Below are 18,926 nucleotides of genomic sequence, written 5' to 3' on the forward strand. Positions count from 1 at the left end.
AGGAGGAATAGGCCAAAATTCACCCAACTTATTGTGGGAAGCTTGTGGAAGGCTACCCGACACGTTTGACCCAAGTTAAAAACTGAGTTTAAATGTATTTGGCTAAGGTGTATGTAAACTTCTGATTTCAACTATGTATTTTTTTCTATTTTGGATGACTTCAAATGTGTTAACGGATGTTTTAGGTAGGCAATACATAGGCTACTATAACATTTCATGTATTTTTGTTTTTCTTGGAATAGAAACACCATAATATAAATTTTAGCTTGCACTATCCAGAAATCGCTCTGCCATTACCTGGTTGCTAAAACTCTAATAGTTCACCTAATTTCAGTTTATGTGACAAAATAAGATGGTACAATGATTCTCTACGCTATACTATCTAAATTTGGTCGGGTCACCCAAAAAGTTACATATTGCCATTTTAATTAAGCTAAAATATCAGAAATAAATCGTAAGTAATGAAGGCCAGTATCAGCTTCTTTTCATAAATAAAAGAGAATAAATCTCAAACTAGCAGTCAAATGATTTGTGCACAAAGCAAGCTCCAACCAACTTAATTTGCATTGAGTGTGGGAAATGCTCTTTACAAGTGAAATATTAGTATTATAAAGACAGAAAAATACACATCAAAGTTTAATTACACAAATGTATATTAGTGTGAATATAACCATAATATAAACAAGAGAATGGAATATATTTGAAAAGCCTAAAATTGAAAAATACATCCCCGTGTGGATGCTATTTTTCAATTTATTTTAGATATGATTGGAGAAAAAAAAACAAGTAGGCGGCAAGTACAGTACAATAGACTTTGGTGAACCATTTCCAGAAAATGTATACAAAAGATCACATTTAGGAGCAAAACATCCCGAATATCAGGACGCACAACTGCAACGTATTTCGACTACTAATTCATACGCACATTGCATCTGAAACTGTTCTTTAGAGATTGCAAGGCATCTGTCCCCATGAAAAGTCTGTTTAGGGCTCCATCTACGTTCATTCCACCTGGGACAGGACAAATCTTATTTGTGATATCAGGCCAGGTTTAGCAGAAGGCATGAAGATCTCTGCTTGGCTTCAAATGCCCTAATTTATGCTTTGTGACACTTTTGTTTACCTTGGACCCCACAATAAGACATTAGTTAAACTTCTTCCCACTAATGAAAACAACTCCACAAAGTATTATTGTCCAAATAATCTGTGCACACCTCAGATTTTTTTGGCCCAGTAGGTGGCTTTTGACTCCTTGTAGCTTGAAGTGTTTGAAATAGCCTAATTGGTCTTTGTCAGCCTGCGCAGAATAGTAAGGTAGTATTTTTATGAAGCCCGGTTCACCCTCCTTTAGACTCTTAAAAATGGTTCTTCACCAACATCTTCTTCAGTGTTGGAACCAAATAATGTCTCATTTGTTTTGCAGATTAATCTTATATTTTGAGAAAGTAGATAACAGTTTAATACTAACATATAAATGAGTATGAATCATTTAGGTAAAAAGTTGGATATTAAATGATGTGTGGTCTGTCGTGCAGTCGAATTTTACAATGTACAGCGTGTCCCCCAAAATGTGTATATACAGTACCAGTCAAAAGTTAGGACACACCTACTCATTCAAGTGTTTTTAATTATTTGTACTATTTTCTACATTGTAGAATAATAGTGAAGACATCAAAACTATGAAATAACACATATGAAATCATGTAGTAACCAAAAGTGTTAAACAAATCAAAATATATTTTATATTTGAGATTCTTCAAAGAAGCCACACTTTGCCTTGATGACAGCTTTGCACACACTTGCATGAACTCAACGTTTACTTCGCTGCCATCTGATGTTTATTGCTCATTATTACATTAGGAGAAATCACCATGCAAAAACTACAGTGCCTGGGAGAAGATGCAAAAACGGAACCATTTATTAGTTGAGCAGTGAGCACCATCATAATATAGGCCAATCACCAATGTCTTTCCTTGTCATGCCAAACATGAACATTGGTTTTACTGTAATGTTATGACCAGATGTGGAACCTGTGTCTCTCAGGGAGCTGGAGGAGTATGTGGACCGTCTGAGGAGAGACTCGTCCTCCGGCAAAGGTCAGCTGTCAGTCACTCTCAGGGACGTGGAGGAGGGAGCTGTCAACCTCAGGAGGGTGGGAGAGGCCTTGGCTGGACTTAAAGGTGAGCACTGTCTGGGGCTCCTGCTAGAGGTTAGCACATCATTGACCACAGGTAGAAGATGTTCAAGTGATTAAGTTACCAATAGCAGGAGATGCTCCATAGCAGCATTAATCATATACAACCAGTCAGTTCTGTAATCTTTTAAGATATGTGAAGGGTAAGAAAGGACACCGTGGATAGCTGACGCCTCGTCGATGTGTGACAATTTTAGGATTTATGGTCCCTCCCTCCCCTCTGTCAGGTGAGTTCCCAAGCCTGCATGGGAAGATGCGGACGGTGCTGCGTGTGGAGGTGGAGGCGGTGCGCTTCCTGAAGGAGGAGCCTCATAAGATGGACAGCATGCTTAAGAGGGTCAAAGCCCTGACAGATGCGCTCAGCGGCCTCAGAAGGTACATGCTGATCCTATATATCATCCAGGACATGTAAGAGGATGATTGATGATCTGAGTAGTCAAATAAAGTTGTGCTGTGTTCCCTTCAGATGTGTCACAGAGAATCATCCTCACAATCCCGAGCCTGAAGCAGCCAAAGCAGCCACAGCAGAGGGGGGTGTAGAGCCTGCCATTGCCCAGTCTGAACCCCCCCGGAAGAATCTCCCCACCATGGAATCCCCTAAACCTCAGCCCAGGCCCTCTGTCAGACCCCCCCAGCCACAGGTCAAGAACCCTGCAGGCAGGCCAGACACAGCCCCCACCTCACCTGACATCGTCCACCGTGTGAAGAACTCTCCCGTCAACATGCAGCCTTGTCAGCACTCAGCGGCTCTGCCACACCACCCCAGCCCCCCACTGACCCCCACCCACGGTCGAGACTCTCCCACTGTGGCCAAGGTCAGTCCCCGCAGCCGGGAGAACAGCCCGGCCCTGCAGAAGAGAATAGTCCCTTGGTGTGGCGATGGACCGGCACCCATGGCCAGCAGCACTGAGACCACCTCACAACCACCTGGCTCAGAGGAGAGCCACACCAACAGAGGCAGCATCAAACACATCGTCATGGACGTTGAGGTAGTTGTAGTCAGTCTGATAATCCTAGTAATTATTTTATTGTCAGTAAAAACACATGGGGTCAGTTTCCTGTTTAAGCCTAAACCGAGAAAAAACATATTCAATTGAGATTATTTTTAGCCTAAAACTGGACTTAATCTGGGTCCAGGAAACTTGCTCAAGGTAGCTGGGTTGAGATGAAGAAAGTCTTTAAAACTGAGATGACTGTTACTTACTGTGTAATATAAACCACGCTATCACTCAAGATGATTAAACAGAGCCCTCTGGTTTATGTTAGAGAACTGGCAATCTCAGTAAAGTGCATCTACATTTCTGATCGGTATGCATTGAGACGTCTGGGCCATTCTCCTTCACCCCACAGACGGCAGAGAGAGAGCGGGACCTGGAGGAGGGGAGATCACCACAGAACTCAGCAGCCACCTCTTCTGTGAGTGAGTTTGAGCAGATTCTCCAGGAGACCCAGGCCTGCCTGATGAAGGCCATACCCGACCTGAAGGTGACTGAGACAGGAAGAAGGGAGGCTCAGTCCTCCCCTCCACCCCTAGCTCCAGACCAGCCATCTCTCCCAGACCCAGAGCTTCCCCTCAACACTCCACTGCCAGACGAAGTAGATGCCCCTCAACCTATTGAGGCATCTCTTCCAGGTAAGAAACTATGGAAGTTAATAGACCCATTCAATTGTTAGAAGTATCAAAGTTACCAGTTTGCTGTAATTTTTTGTGTTTTTGTAAGAAACTCTGGAAGGACGCAGAATGCAGAACCATTGAACAAACTGGCAGATTTTTCATCATCCCCAAACTAAAGGTGTAAATAATCATAATGATACATAAGAAATGTGGAAATAACCATCTTGGTTAAAGGCGAAGACCAATAAGGCAGAATCACTTTCCTTAAATGCATCCATAATGGAAAGAAAATTGCCTTTATTAATGTGAATGCTCCAAATTCATATTATCCTACTTTATTTGATTCTCTGAACAGCATATTGTTAGAATTAACTGAATTCCATCTGGTTATTGGGAAAGACATGAATGCCATTTTGGACATGCGGGACAAATCTAATAAGACTAACTACAATCCACACGCAACCAAGGCTCTCCAGCATATACTCTCTGATTACAATCTCAGTGATGCCTGGCAAGCACATAATCCAAAAGCAAATTAGTAAATGTTCTACTCAAACAGGCATAAAACATTATCCTGAATCAATTGTATATTATTTATCTACACCTCTATTTTCTAAAATTAAGAAAATAGAAAATCGACATATGAGCTTGTCCGATCACCACGCCTACTACTGCCAATTACACATTTCAGATTCTCCTAAAAGAGCCACAAAATGGCTTTTCAATGTTTTATTACTACATTTACATTTTTACATTTTAGTCATTTAGCAGACGCTCTTATCCAGAGCGACTTACAGTAGTGAATGCATACATATCTTTTTTTTTTTTTTCTTTTTTTTTCGTACTGGCCCCCCATGGGAATCGAACCCACAACCCTGGCGTTGCAAACACCATGCTCTACCAACTGAGCCACTACAAAATCCTACATTCTGTGATCAATTTGAAATTGAACTAAATTAATTCATAATGATCAATAAAAACTCAGGCAATGACCCCTAGATTCTATGGGATGCCACCAAAGTTTTTTTTTTTTTTTTTTTTTTATAATGCAACTGCATTTGCATCTGGGTTGAATAAATCACAATTAAAGAAGATATCAGAATTGGAAATGCTGTTAACTGCGTTAGGGCGTTCTCAATAAACACTTTTTTCAGACTAGGTAGCTGTTACTCTTTTCAAGGTCAATTCATAACTTAATTTATTGATAAGACAGAGAGCATAATTTGCCGTCTTTCGAGTTAGACTCAACCATAACTTCCATGGTAATCGTCCCAGTTGTTTACTGGCCAACAAGCAGTAATGATCAATTAGCTGATATAGCAACTATTGTATCTGAATCCTAAACACATTTTTTTAAAATGTATTTTACCTTTATTTAACTAGGCAAGTCAGTTAAGAACAAATTCTTATTTTTAATGACGGCCTAGGAACAGTGGGTTAACTGCCTTGTTCACGGGCAGAACGACAGAGTTTTACCTTGTCAGCTCGGGGATTCGATCTTGCAACCTTTCAGTTCCTAGTCCAACGCTCTAACCACTAGGCTACCAATCAAAGCTTATCCCCCTTCTACAAAGAACTGTACACCTCTGATTGTGAATCCACACCAAGCCAGACTAAGTCCTTTCTAAAAGAATAAAGAACTCCTCTTCTCTCAACAGAGGAAGCCACCTCGCTGGGAGCCTAAATCTCTCTCAATGAACTCAAAACAGCATTGGATAGCATGAATAAAGGCAAATCACCTGGATGGGATGGCATTGCCCCTGAGGTCTATACATTTCTTTGTAATCAATTAGGTCCACCATTGCTCGAAATTATTAACACAGCCGTTCACAAAGGTTCATTTGGGAGAGATGTGAATACAGCACTAATTTTGCTTTTATAAAAAAAAGGTAAGAATGCCACCCAGTGTTCTCACTATCTTTGATAAACACCGATATTAAAATGTTTTCCTAAATGTTGTTGTCCCATCTCAAGACTCAAAACCTTTATCCTCGGATAACCTCCATCGACTATTACATATCTTAAATGCTTCATCAGAAACAACAGCTCCTTGGGCTGTTTTATCTCTCGATACAGAAAAAGGTTTTGATAAACTAGAATGGTCATATCTTTGTCTGTCTTGGAACATATGGGAATTGCCTCCAATTTCATTAATATGATTAAAATACTATGTATGCCAATCCCTCAGCCATAGTTATAACAGGCAATATCTGCTCTGCTCCATTCAGAATCACTAGAAGCATTAGACAGGGTGATTCAATTTCTCCTTTGCGATTTTTATTATCCATTGAATCCCTGGCTCAGGCAATTCGTCAATCGAAGGAAATAACATCAATTTCCCTAAAATCTACTGATCACTTAATCTCATTATACGCGGACAATATTTTACTATATCTAGACAATGTATCTCAATCGCTCCCAAACGCATTGAAGACCATAGATAAATTCAGCTTAATTTCAAGTTATAAAATTCATCTAACCAAATAATGAAAGAAAAGCCTTGTCAATTTGAATTTTGGGAAGTTTGTGTGGGAGAGGTGGGAAAAGTATTGTTATCAATCAATAATGACAAACCTCCTGGCATTGACAACTTAGAATGAAAGCTACTGAGGATGGTAGATGACTCTATGGCCAATGCTATCTGTCACTTCTTTAATTTTAGTCCAGAGCAGTGGTTCCTAAACTTTTTATAGTCCCGTACCCCTTCAAACATTCAACCTCCAGCTGCGTACCACCTCTAGCACCCGGGTCAGTGCACTCTGAAATGTTTTTTTTCTTCCATCATTGTAAGCCTGCCACACACACACTATACGAGACATTTTATTAAACATAAGAATGAGTGTGAGTTTTTGTCACAACCTGGCTCGTGGGAAGTGACAAAGAGCTGTTATAGGACCAGGGCAATAATATAATAATAATCAATAATTTTGCTCTTTATTTAGCCATATTGCATATAAAACCTTATTTGTTCATCAAAAACTCACCACAGGTTAATGAGAAGGGTGTGCTTGAAAGGATGCACATAACTCTGCAATGTTGGGTTGTATTAGAGAGAGTCTCAGTCATAAATCATTTTCCACACACAGTCTGTGCCTGTATTTAGTTTTCAAGCTAGTGAGGGCCAAGAATACACTCTCACATAGGTACATGGTTGCAAAGGGCATCAGTGTCTTAAGAGCGCAATTTGCCAAGGCAGGATACTCTGAGTGCAGTACTATCCAGAAATCTGGCAGTGGCTTCTGATTAAATTACATTTTCACAGAACCGCTTGTTGCAATTTCGATGAGGATCTCTTATTCCGATATCGGTAAGTGGACTGGAGGCAGGGCATGAAAGAGATAACGAATTCAGTTGTTTGTGTCGTCCGTTTTGGGAAAGTACCTGCGTAATTGCGCAACCAGCTCACTCAGGTGCTTCGCTATATCACATTTAACATTATCCGTAAACTTGTTCATTTGCACACACAAAATCATACAATGATGGAAAGACCTGTGTGTTGTAAATGTGTTACATGTTTGCTGCCCATATCATTGCATAATGCAGAAAATACACGAGAGTTCAGGGGCCTTGCTTTAACAAAGTTAACCATTTTCACTGTAGTGTCCAAAACGTATTTCAAGCTGTCAGGCATTCCCTTGGCAGCAAGAACCTCTCGGTGGATGCTGCAGTGTACCCAAGTGGCGTCGGGGCAACTGCTTGCACGCGCATTAACACTACACTATGTCTCCCTGTCATGGCTTTTGCGCCATCAGTACGGATACAAACACATCTTTACCACCAATGTCCATTTGATGTCACAAAGCTGTCCAGTACTTTAAAAATATCCTCTCCTGTTGTCCTGGTTTCCAGTGGTTTGCATAAGGGGATATCTTCCTTAATTGACCCCAAATAAACATAACGGACATATACCAGGAGCTGTGCCAGGCCCGCCACGTCTGTTGACTCCTCCAGCTGTAACGCATAGAATTCACTGGCTTGTATGCGAAGCAGTAATTGTTTTAATACATCGCCTGCCATGTCACTGATGCATCGTGAAACAGTGTTGTTTGATGAAGGCATTGTCTGTATATTTTTTGGGGTCCTTTTCCCCAAGCATTGTCCCAGCCATATCCGCGGCAGCAGGAAGAATTAAGTCCTCCACAATAGTATGGGGCATGCCTGTTCTAGCCACTCGGTAGCTCACCACATAAGACGCTTCTAGCCCCTTGTTATTAATGGTATCTGTTGCTTTTATACATGTCTTACTACTCAAAAGTAATCTTAATTCTCGCTCAAAAAACTCCTGTGGCTTATTTTTCAAATTGGCATGTTTCGTTTCCAAATGTCTGCGCAGGAGTGAAGGTTTCACTGAGTTGTGAGATTAGTACTTTTGCACGAAAAACACACTGTGGCTGAGGCAAGGCACGACTCCCAATATAAGTGAACCCCAAACCAATGTAGTTCTCATCATATTTGCGTCTCTTCGAAGGTCCAACGTCCCTGTCTGTTCGGTGCTTTCCCGGGTAAGGGGGCAGTAGCTCTTTGGATGCATCAGATTCACAACTGTCAGTGTGCATGCTAGCTGGGCTAGCAACAAATGTAGAATTACTGATGCTAGCATTGGATGTGCTCATGGAAGCAGAACAACTTGTGTTGTTGACAGTTGCAAGTGTAGTACTGATGGTAGTAGCAGTACTACCAGTAGAGGCTGGTATGTGTGTCTATGGACGCGGGCCTTACTTTTTTTAACCATTTATCAATTTTCGAGCAAACGGAATGAGCAGCAGCTACGTTTGGCTACATACAGACCGTTAGTGGAATTCCCGCGAGAGAGTAACGGTTAATGTGATTGGATGTTAATTATTTGACTAGGCTACCTGTATTTGACATTGTTGTTATTTCGCTGAACACTAGATGGTTTAATTTTATTTTAGGCAGTGAAACGAGGCTACTCGGGCGAGAAAAAAACATCACCCAAATGTATAGCCCCGTTGAAAAATCTAAATGGACTGTTTGAAAATGTGAATCACATTTTTTTATTTGGCGTACCCCCGACGGCATTGCGCGTACCCCAGTTTGGGAATAGCCGGTCTAGAGGAAGGTGTTTGTCCTTAGGCCTGGAGGGAAGCCAAAGTCATTACACTACCCAAGAGTGGTAAAGCGGCCTTTACTGGTTCTAACAGCAGACCTATCAGCTTGTTGCCAGATCTTAGCAAACGGTTTTGCCTTGACCAAATACATTGTCTTAACCAAATACCATGCTATTTCTCTGTGAACATATTGACAACAGACTTTCAGCATTCTTATAGAGAAGGGCACTCAACATGTACTGTACTGACACAAATTACTCATGATTGATTGCATTTTTTTTATAATAAGAAGATTGTGGGAGCTGTACTGTTAGATTTCAGTGGAGCCTTTGATATTATTGACCATAACCTGTTAACTTACAGTAGAAGTCAAAAGTTTGGACACACCTACACAAAGCAAAGGGTGGCTACTTTGAAGAATCTCAAATAAAAAACATTTTGATTTAACACTTTTTTGGTTACTACATGATTCCATGTGTTTTATTTAATAGTTTGGATGTCTTCACTATTATTCTACAATGTAGAAAATAATAAAAATAAATAAAAACCCTTGAATGAGTAGGTTTGTCCAAACTTTTGACTGGTACTGTGTTTTATGCATTTTCAACCTTAGATAGATTGCCATATCGTGGATTCAGAGCTAATTGAACTCAGAGGGCTTTCTTTAATGGAAGCCTTTCTAATGTGAAACTTGTAGGGTGTGGTGTACCGCAGGGCAGCTCTCTAGGCCATCTACTATTTTATCTTTTTACCAATGACCTGGCACTAAACAAAGCCTTTGTGTCCATGTATACTGATGATTCAACCATATACAATGCATTCAGAAAGTATTCAGACCCCTTGACTTTTTCCACATTTTGTTAACTTACTGCCTTATTCTAAAATTGATTTAAAAAAATCTGCATCAATCTACACACAATACCCCAAAATGACAACACGAAAACAGGTTTTTAGACATTTTTGCAAATGTATAAAAAACAGAAATACCTTATTTACATAAGTATTCAGACCTTTTGCTTTGAGATTCAAAATTGAGCTCAGGTGCATCTTGTTTCCATTGATCATCTTTGAGATGTTTCTACAACTTGATTGGAGTCCACCTGTGGTAAATTCAATTGATTGGACATGATTTGGAGACACACACACACACATATAAGGTCCCACAGTTGACAGTGCATGTCAGAGAAAACAACCAAACCATGAGGTCATAGGAATTGTCCATAGTGCTCCAAGACGACAGGATTGTGTCAAGGCACAGATCTGGGGAAGGGTAGCCAAAAACATTCTGCAGCATTGAAGGTCCTCATGAACACAGTGCCCTACATCATTCTTAAATGGAAGAAGTTTGGAACCACCAAGACTCTTCCTCGAGCTGGCCACCCAGACAAACTGCGCAATCGTGGGGAAAAGGGCCTTGGTCAGGGAGGTGACCAAAAACCTGATGGTCATTCGGACAGAGATCCAGAATTCCTCCGTGGAGATGGGAACACCTTCCAGTAGGACAACCATCACTGTAGCACTCCACAAATCAGGCCTTTATGATAGTGGCCAGACAGAAGCCACTCCTCAGTAAAAGGTACATGACAACCCACTTGGAGTTGCCTAAAGGCACCTAAAGACTCTCAGACCATAAGAAACAAGATTCTCTGGTCTGATGAAACCAAGATTGAACTCTTTGGTCTGAATGCCAAGCGTCACGTCTGGAGGAAACCTGGCACCATCCCTACGGTGAAGCATGGTGGTGGCAGCATCATGCTGTGGGGATGTTTTTCAGCGGCAGGGACTGGGAGACAAGTCAGGATCAAGGGAAAGATGAACTGAGCAAAGTACAGAGAGAGCTTTGATGAAAGCCTGCTCCAGAGTGCTCAGGACCTCAGACTGGGGCAAAGCTTCTCCTTCCAACAGCACAATGACCTTAAGCACACAGCCAAGACAACACAGGGGTGGCTTCGGGACAAGTCTCAATGTACTTGAATGGCCCAGCCAGAGCCCGGACTTGAACCCGATCGAACATCTCTGGAGAGACCTGAAAATAGCTTTGCAGCGACGCTCCCCATCCAACCTGACATAGCTTGAGAGGATCTGCAGAGAAGAATGGGAGAAACTCTCCAAATGCAGGTGTGCCAAGCTTGTAGCATCATACTCAAGGCTGTAATCTCTGCCAAAGGTGCTACAACAAAGTACTTAGTAAAGGGTCTGAATACTAATGTAAATGCGAGATTTCAGTGGTTTTGTGGAACACAAAAAAAAGATTGAGGAGAAATGTTTTTTTATATCCATTTTAGAGTAAGACTTTAACATAAGAAAATGTGGAAAAGGGGGGCACTGGTGAGCATTAACATGGGAAGTCACGTTTTCTCGGTGCTCCGATCCAGGGCGAACTATTTACTATTAATACTTGACCAACACCTCCCCCACCGTGTTCATTTTGTACCATTTAATTTGGAATCAAACCCAATTTACTAATCTGGATTTTTTTTCTGAAAATGTTCGCATTTTTAGCGTAAAATGTTGAGACAACAATGGCCCTCGGGCCACAAAGGAGCAGGCCACTGCTGAAACCTCGGGCTCACCTGACACGGATTCTGATCCCCCTGACCTAGCCATGGTAATGGCGGCTATCATTAAATCTGAACAGACTGTGCTGGCTAAGATGGAGTCATTATCCACTGACCTATCCGCACAAATAGCTATTCTCGCCACCAAGGTCAACATAAAGATCGACTCCGTTAATCTAGACTTGGTGAGACATGACACCCGTCTGAATAGCCTGGAAGATGGCGCAAATATTTACTCCGACAAAGTGGTGATACAAAGAGCAAGTCACCCGGCTATCATCAGATGTCGTCAAACTCACTTCCAAGGTTGAGGACCTCGAGAACAGACAGCGCCGGGGGAACAGTCAAATTTCCGGCGTGAGAGAGGGCCTCGAGACCGTAGGCGGAATGCAGCCTACCCAATCCATAGCTAAACTGCTACAGGAAATTCTAGGCCTCGATTACACCCCCACCCGCACAGAGTCCGCACCGAAAAGTCAGTTAAATTCCACTACATTCAGGAGAAGGAGGATGTCTTCCGTAAGGCAGCGCGAGCGGCTCCCATCACCCACAACGGCCGGAATATTTGCATTTATCCGGACTACACGGCAGCAGTCATGAAGAAGAGGTCAGCCTTCAACGAGATGAGGGGGCTCCTACACCGCTGTCTGGACACCAAGTTCGGCATTCTTTACCCAGCTGTACTGAAGATCACTACTCCCTCCCGCGAGCAGAAGACATTCTTAGACCCAACCAAGTCCAAAGAATACATTGTCGCGCACCTACATCCACAGGAGGACAGACGACATAATACTAACTAGCCATTGTGGGCTGATACTGTGACCCTGCACTAGCCGTGCTAACGCAACCAAGGACCAACTAGTGAATTCATATCTTGATTAGAAACGTGCCTCCACCCTACTGCCAAAAAAATTATGACTATTCATCCAGTAATTTAACATTATGAACAATGATGGTACAGTGAGGGGAAAAAAGTATTTGATCCCCTGCTGATGTTGTACATTTGCCCACTTACAAAGAAATGATCAGTCTATAATTTTAATGGTAGGTTTATTTGAACAGTGAGAGACAGAATAACAACAACAAAAATCCAGAAAAAACGCATGTCAAAAATGTTATAAATTGATTTGCATTTTAATGAGGGAAATAAGTATTTGACCCCTCTGCAAAACATGACTTAGTACTTGGTGGCAAAACCCTTGTTGGCAATCACAGAGGTCAGTTTCTTGTAGTTGGCCACCAGGTTTGCACACATCTCAGGAGGGATTTTGTCCCACTCCTCTTTGCAGATCTTCTCCAAGTCATTAAGGTTTCGAGGCTGACGTTTGGCAACTCGAACCTTTAGCTCCCTCCACAGATTTTCTATGGGATTAAGGTCTGGAGATTGGCTAGGCCACTCCAGGACCTTAATGTGCTTCTTCTTGAGCCACTCCTTTGTTGCCTTGGCCGTGTGTTTTGGGTCATTGTCATGCTGGAATACCCATCCACGACCCATTTTCAATGCCCTGGCTGAGGGAAGGAGGTTCTCACCCAAGATTTGACGGTACATGGCCCCGTCCATCGTCCCTTTGATGCGGTGAAGTTGTCCTGTCCCCTTAGCAGAAAAACACCCCCAAAGCATAATGTTTCCATCTCCATGTTTGACGGTGGGGATGGTGTCTTGGGGTCATAGGTAGCATTCCTCCTCCTCCAAACACGGCGAGTTCAGTTGATGCCAAAGAGCTCCATTTTGGTCTCATCTGACTAATGTCTTGAGAATTTGCTTCAATATATCCACAGAATTTTCCTCCCTCATGATGCCATCTATTTTGTGAAGTGCACCAGTCCCTCCTGCAGAAAAGCACCCCCACAACATGATGCTGCCACCCCCGTGCTTCACGGTTGGGATCGTGTTCTTCGGCTTGCAAGCATCACCCTTTTTCTTCCAAACATAACGATGGTCATTATGGCCAAACAGTTCTATTTTTGTTTCATCAGACCAGAGGACATTTCTCCAAAAAGTATGATCTTTGTCCCCATGTGCAGTTGCAAACCGTGGTCTGGCTTTTTTTATGGCGGTTTTGGAGCAGTGGCTTCTTCCTTTGAGTGGCCTTTCAGGTTATGTCGATATAGGACTTGTTTTACTGTGGATATAGATACTTTGTACCTGTTTCCTCCAGCATCTTCATAAGGTTCTTTGCTGTTGTTCTGGGATTGATTTGCACTTTTCGCACCAAAGTACGTTCATCTCTAGGAACAGAACGCGTCTCCTTCCTGAGCGGTATGACAGCTGCGTGGTCCCGTGATGTTTATACTTGCGTACTATTGTTTGTACAGATGAACGTGGTACCTTCAGGTGTTTTGAAATTGCTCCCAAGGATGAACCAGACAATTTTTTTTCTGAGGTCTTGGCTGGTTTCTTTTGATTTTCCTATGATGTCAAGCAAAGAGGCACTGGATTTGAAGGTAGGCATTGAAATACATCCACAGGTAAACCTCCAATTGACTCAAATGATGTCAATTAGCCTATCAGAAGCTTCTAAAGCGATGACATCATTTTCTGGAATTTTCCAAGCTGTTTAAAGGCAGTCAACTTAGTGTATGTAAACTTCTGACCCACTGGAATTGTGATACAGTGAAATAATCTGTCTGTAAACAATTGTTGGAAAAATGTCCTAACCGACTTGGCAAAACTATAGTTTGTTTACAAGAAATTTGTGGAGTGGTTGAAAAACGAGTTTTAATGACTCCAACCTAAGTGTATGTAAACTTCTGCATTCAACTGTATATGTGTTTTAAGTCATCCCAAGTGGATGGGGTTGGTCGGGGGGGACATATATCTATACCTCCTTTTTTTATCTATTGTTTTACTATCCTTCAAACATGCATATAGCATAAGATACCTTGGATGGCTGAGGTGGTTCTATCAGGGCACAAGGCGAGACCCAAATGCAGACACAGGAGCCAGATGGTAGAGCTCCGATATTTATTATAACAAAGGGAGTGGTCAAAGGCAGGTCGGGGACAGGCGAGAGTTCATAAACCAGGTCAGAGTACAAACAGTACCAGACGATAGGCAGTCTCGAGGTCAGGCCAGGTAGGGGTCAGAAATCAGTTCCGAGTCCAAAACCGTACAAGGGGATAAGCAGGCTGGTGGTCAGGACAGGCAGGTTCGGAGTCAGGACAGGCAAGGATCGAAACCAGGAGGACTAGAAACAAACAGAGACTGGGAAAAAATAGGAGCAAGGAAAACTGCTGGTTGACTTGGCAAACAAGATGAACTGGCACAGAGCGACAGAAAGCACAGGGATATATACACCGGGGATAATAAGCAACACCTGGAGGGGGTGGAGACAATCACAAGGACAGGTGAACCATTTCAGGGTGTGACAGGTTCCCTCCAGAATCCCCTTCCCTAGGTGTATACTTAATTATGTTGGCCCTGGATAGAGCTCTACAGAGTTTCAGTTTAACATGGTAGTATTTTGCTCTCCTCTAGGAGAGGTAGATGCAGCCTTCCAACGGGGTTTTCTTCAAGGTATTTTGCTCTTTTTAGCAGTTTTTTAAATTTTCTTTATTTTATTACTCTGACCTTTCATCACACTGGCCATGTGGTTGTACTAATGTTCATTTCTGATTACTATGCCTAATTCACATACTCTAGGCTCCACTTGCTTTATCAGCTGGAACGTGAAAGGAATTAACCAGGTGGTCAAGTGTAGCCAAGTGTATGCTCATCTTAAGTCCGGACATGGTTTCTCTCCAAGAGACCCATCTCCGGTCCAGCGACCATGATAAACTAAAGAGAAAATGGGTAGACCAAATATTTCACTCCAACTTTGGTGCTAAGGCCCTCGGGGCAGCCATCCTTATCAGAAAAGGCACCCTGTATGTCTCCTCCATAGTAATTTTAGATACTAATGGCAGATATATTATAGTGATGGGGAAATTGTTTATTCTGGCTAAACTCTATGGTCCTATTTGGGATGACGCTCAATTTTTCTCTGACCTTATCGCAACAGTTCCCGAACTTAACTCTCATCATTTGATATTGGGTGTAAATTTCAATTGTGTATTGCATCCAAGTCTATATAGATCCAGATCCAACAATGTAATTTCAAAATCAGGCACAGTAATCAACTCATTTCTAGAATCCTATAATTTGTCTGATCCATGGAGGAGGAGCAATCTCACAGGAAAAAAGTCTATCCTAGAGTATGATTGGGGGACTGGAGAAAAAAAGGACTACTGTTTAGCAGTGGGATTGCTCTTCCTCCATGGATCAGACAAATTATAGGATTCTAGAAATTAGTTGATTACTGCGCCTGATTTTGACAATAGAATTCTTCCTTTTGTAACTAATAGCCAATATATATATATATATATATATATATATATATATATAATATATTTTTTTTTTACCTTTTACTTAACTAGGCAAGTCAGTCGAGAGCAAATTCGTATTTTCAATGACGGCCTAGGAACAGTGGGTTACACTGCCTTGTTCAGGGGCAGAACAACAGATTTTTACCTTGTCAGCTCGGGGGTTCAATCTTGCAACCTTTCGGTTACTAGTCCAATGCTCTAACCACTAGGCTACCTGCCGCCCCAATATCACAGCATCATTATATCAGACCATAGCCCTGTCCAGCTAGATATCCGCTTTCCGGACAGTACTGTGTCACAACGCGTGTGACGACTTGACCCACTACTACTATCCTGTATTGCCTTTTAAAAAATACATATCAACTCACATCGATGTCTTTTTACAGATCAACTGCACCCCTGATGTGTCTCACTCTACTGTGTGGGAGTCGTTAAACGCATATCTAAGGGGACAAATGATTTCATACACAGCGTATGACAACATACAGCGCACCAAATGCTTATCGGAGCTATCTCAACTCATTCTAGATGTGGACAACAGATATGCTTCTTCTCTGACTCCTGAACTCTACAGAGACTGCTACACCAATCGGAATTTGACAATCTTTCCAACAAACAAACGGAGCAGCTTCTGTTTAAGTCGAGGCAAAAATTCTATGAACACGGAGAGAAAGCTGGGAAGTTGTTATCTCACCAGCTTCGACAACCCTGCTAGCAGCATCATACCTTAAATCTGTGTAGCAGCTGATTTAACTTCTACCAATCCCAAAGAAATCAACAATCAATTTAAGCAATTCCATTCTGCTCATTACTCGCCAGAGGCTCTTCCTGACACATCTCGTATGCCTGCATTTCTAGACAATCTGGACATCACCTGTCTCAATTCAGATGAACAAACCAACATGGATGCCTCAATAAGTGATGATGTAGCTACTCTGGCAATCCAGTCCATGCAGAGCGGTAAAGCCCCTGGGCCTGATGGCTTCCCTGTTTAATTTTATAAAGCGTTCTCCTCTAAATTATCCCCTATCCTCAGCTCAATGTACAATTAAATCCTTTCTAGTCAGAAACTGCCACAGACACTTACCCAGGCGACTATTTCGGTTTTGCTTAAAAAAAGCCAAGAATCCCCTAGACTGTGGCTCATACCGCCCTATAAGCCTTTTGTGCCGTTTAGAGACAGTGATGCCTAAAATAATTAACTCTGACCAAACCAGATTTATCTCAGTTAAGCAATCTTTCTACAATATTCGGCGGCTATTTAATGTTCTTTATTCTGCCCAGTCAACTCTACAGGCAGAGGTTGTCATCTCTTGATGCTGAATAGGCTTTCGACCGGGTTGAGTGGGAATATCTAAATACAGTAGTAGAGAGATTTGGGTTTGGCCGTCATTCCTTTACTGGATTAAGATTTTGTACTCGTCCCCAGTGGCTTCTGTTCGCACCAACAATATTACCTCCAGCTACTTCCCTCTCCACAGGGGGGCCAGGCAGGGTTGCTGTTTATCCCCTTTCCTATTTAATATGGCTACTGAGCCTCTTGCTATCACCCTGCGGGCGGAGGAGAGGAATAAGTGAATATCGAGGGGCAACATAACTCAGAAGGTGTCCTTATATGCAGACAATCTTATTTTATACATCTCTAACCCTGTGGAGTCTATACCCCATCTCTTGGACATGCTACAAGGTTTTGGGCCATTCTCTGGTTATAAGTTAAACCTATCAAAAAGCATGCTCCTCCCCATGAATCACTTTGCAGAAGGAATTGGGTATGCCACTTTCCCGTTTAAGGTGGAGCATCAGGTTTTTTCTTATTTGGAGATAAAGGTCACACGCTCTGTTTAAACATAACTTCATAACACTCCTGGAGCGCAGTAAGCAGGATTTCATAAGGTGGTCCACGAATGACGAATCCACGAAATCCACAAATGTTTTTTTGTGACCTATTTGTTGATAACACATTCGTCTCATTCAATACTCTGAGGGTTGAACATAATATTCCCAATACCCACTTTTTTTAGATGCCTGCAAACTCGCAGCTTTGCCAAAAACATTTCCCTTCATTTCCACTCGAGCCTGGTAAGTGTCCAGTCTAGAGGTGCTTAGATCTTACCCCTTATCTGAAGGGCACAATCTCCAGATTGTACAACATAATACAGGACATTAATCCGCCTTCCTTTGCAAATACAAAATCTACATGGGAGCAAGACATAGGTGGCGAGCTACCCGATGATGCAGTATATGGCAATAAAGTATTGAGCGTATCCACACATCATCATTTTGCATAAGGCATGGACTTTTTCAGTTTAAGGTTTTGCACCGCCTCCATTATTCAAATGACAGATTGGCAAAAATATACCCAAATGTTGACCCCAGAGTCCAGCGACTGTGGGACACATGTTTTGGGAATGCCAATCTTTGAGTGGCCTCTGGGACCCATTTTTTATGCGTTCTCACATATGTGTAACACAACTGTTAGCCTAAACCCGGTCACCTCCATTTTTGGGGTACTTCCCCTAGACCAGAATGCTACCACGCATCAGGCAAATGCGACAGCATCGCTGCTAGCTCGCCGCCGTGCCCTCTTTCACTGGGAGTCTGCAAAGCCGCCCTCCTTTATGCAGTGGGTTAAGGAGGTGATGTCATCTCTGCCTCTGGAGAAGGTTAGGTACACTGCATGGGTCCCGACAAAAGTTAGACTTAACCTGGTCCCCATTAATACAATATGTGGAGAGCCTGTCTTTCACTTAGTGTTACTTGCATAGTTTGGTGAGCAGTCATGTCAGTTCTAGTGGCCATTTGTGCTGATTTTTCCAATGTTTTTGTTTCTAATGTTTGTTTCTATTTTTCTTTCCTATTTAACTTACTTTTATAGATGCCTTTGTGGGTGGGTGGTTTGGAGGGAGGGGAGGATGGATGGATGGATGGATGGGAGAATGAGTGATTGGGGTTGTACTGTTTTTGTTGTTATATCTGAAAATCTATAAATAAAGTTTTTTAAAAAAGCACTTTTGGAAAGCTCATTCTAGGCTAGCCGTTAAAGTATGGTACACAGATCTACAGTAAGTGAATCTGAATAACCCTTTAACTGGAACAGAATATGGAAAAATATGACCTTGGCATCC

The 18,926-nt window shown here is 42.1% G+C and overlaps 1 protein-coding gene across 6 annotated transcripts in view; it reads left to right on the forward strand.

Annotated features, from left to right (window-relative positions):
• The window catches only part of LOC115157045 (sickle tail protein homolog), an 88,488-nt gene that overhangs the window by 60,006 nt on the left and 9,556 nt on the right, over positions 1–18,926 (forward strand). For 5 of the 6 annotated variants that reach the window (XM_029704924.1, XM_029704928.1, XM_029704927.1 and 2 more), the window contains 4 exons: positions 2,044–2,180; positions 2,422–2,569; positions 2,661–3,186; positions 3,545–3,827. In XM_029704924.1, the coding sequence (XP_029560784.1) occupies positions 2,044–2,180; positions 2,422–2,569; positions 2,661–3,186; positions 3,545–3,827 (1,094 nt within the window). The remainder of the gene's footprint in view (positions 1–2,043; positions 2,181–2,421; positions 2,570–2,660; positions 3,187–3,544; positions 3,828–18,926) is intronic. The other variant, XM_029704925.1, reaches the window with a different exon arrangement.

The sequence above is a fragment of the Salmo trutta genome, chromosome 21 (assembly GCF_901001165.1).
Source record: "Salmo trutta chromosome 21, fSalTru1.1, whole genome shotgun sequence".
Lineage (NCBI taxonomy): Eukaryota > Metazoa > Chordata > Actinopteri > Salmoniformes > Salmonidae > Salmo > Salmo trutta.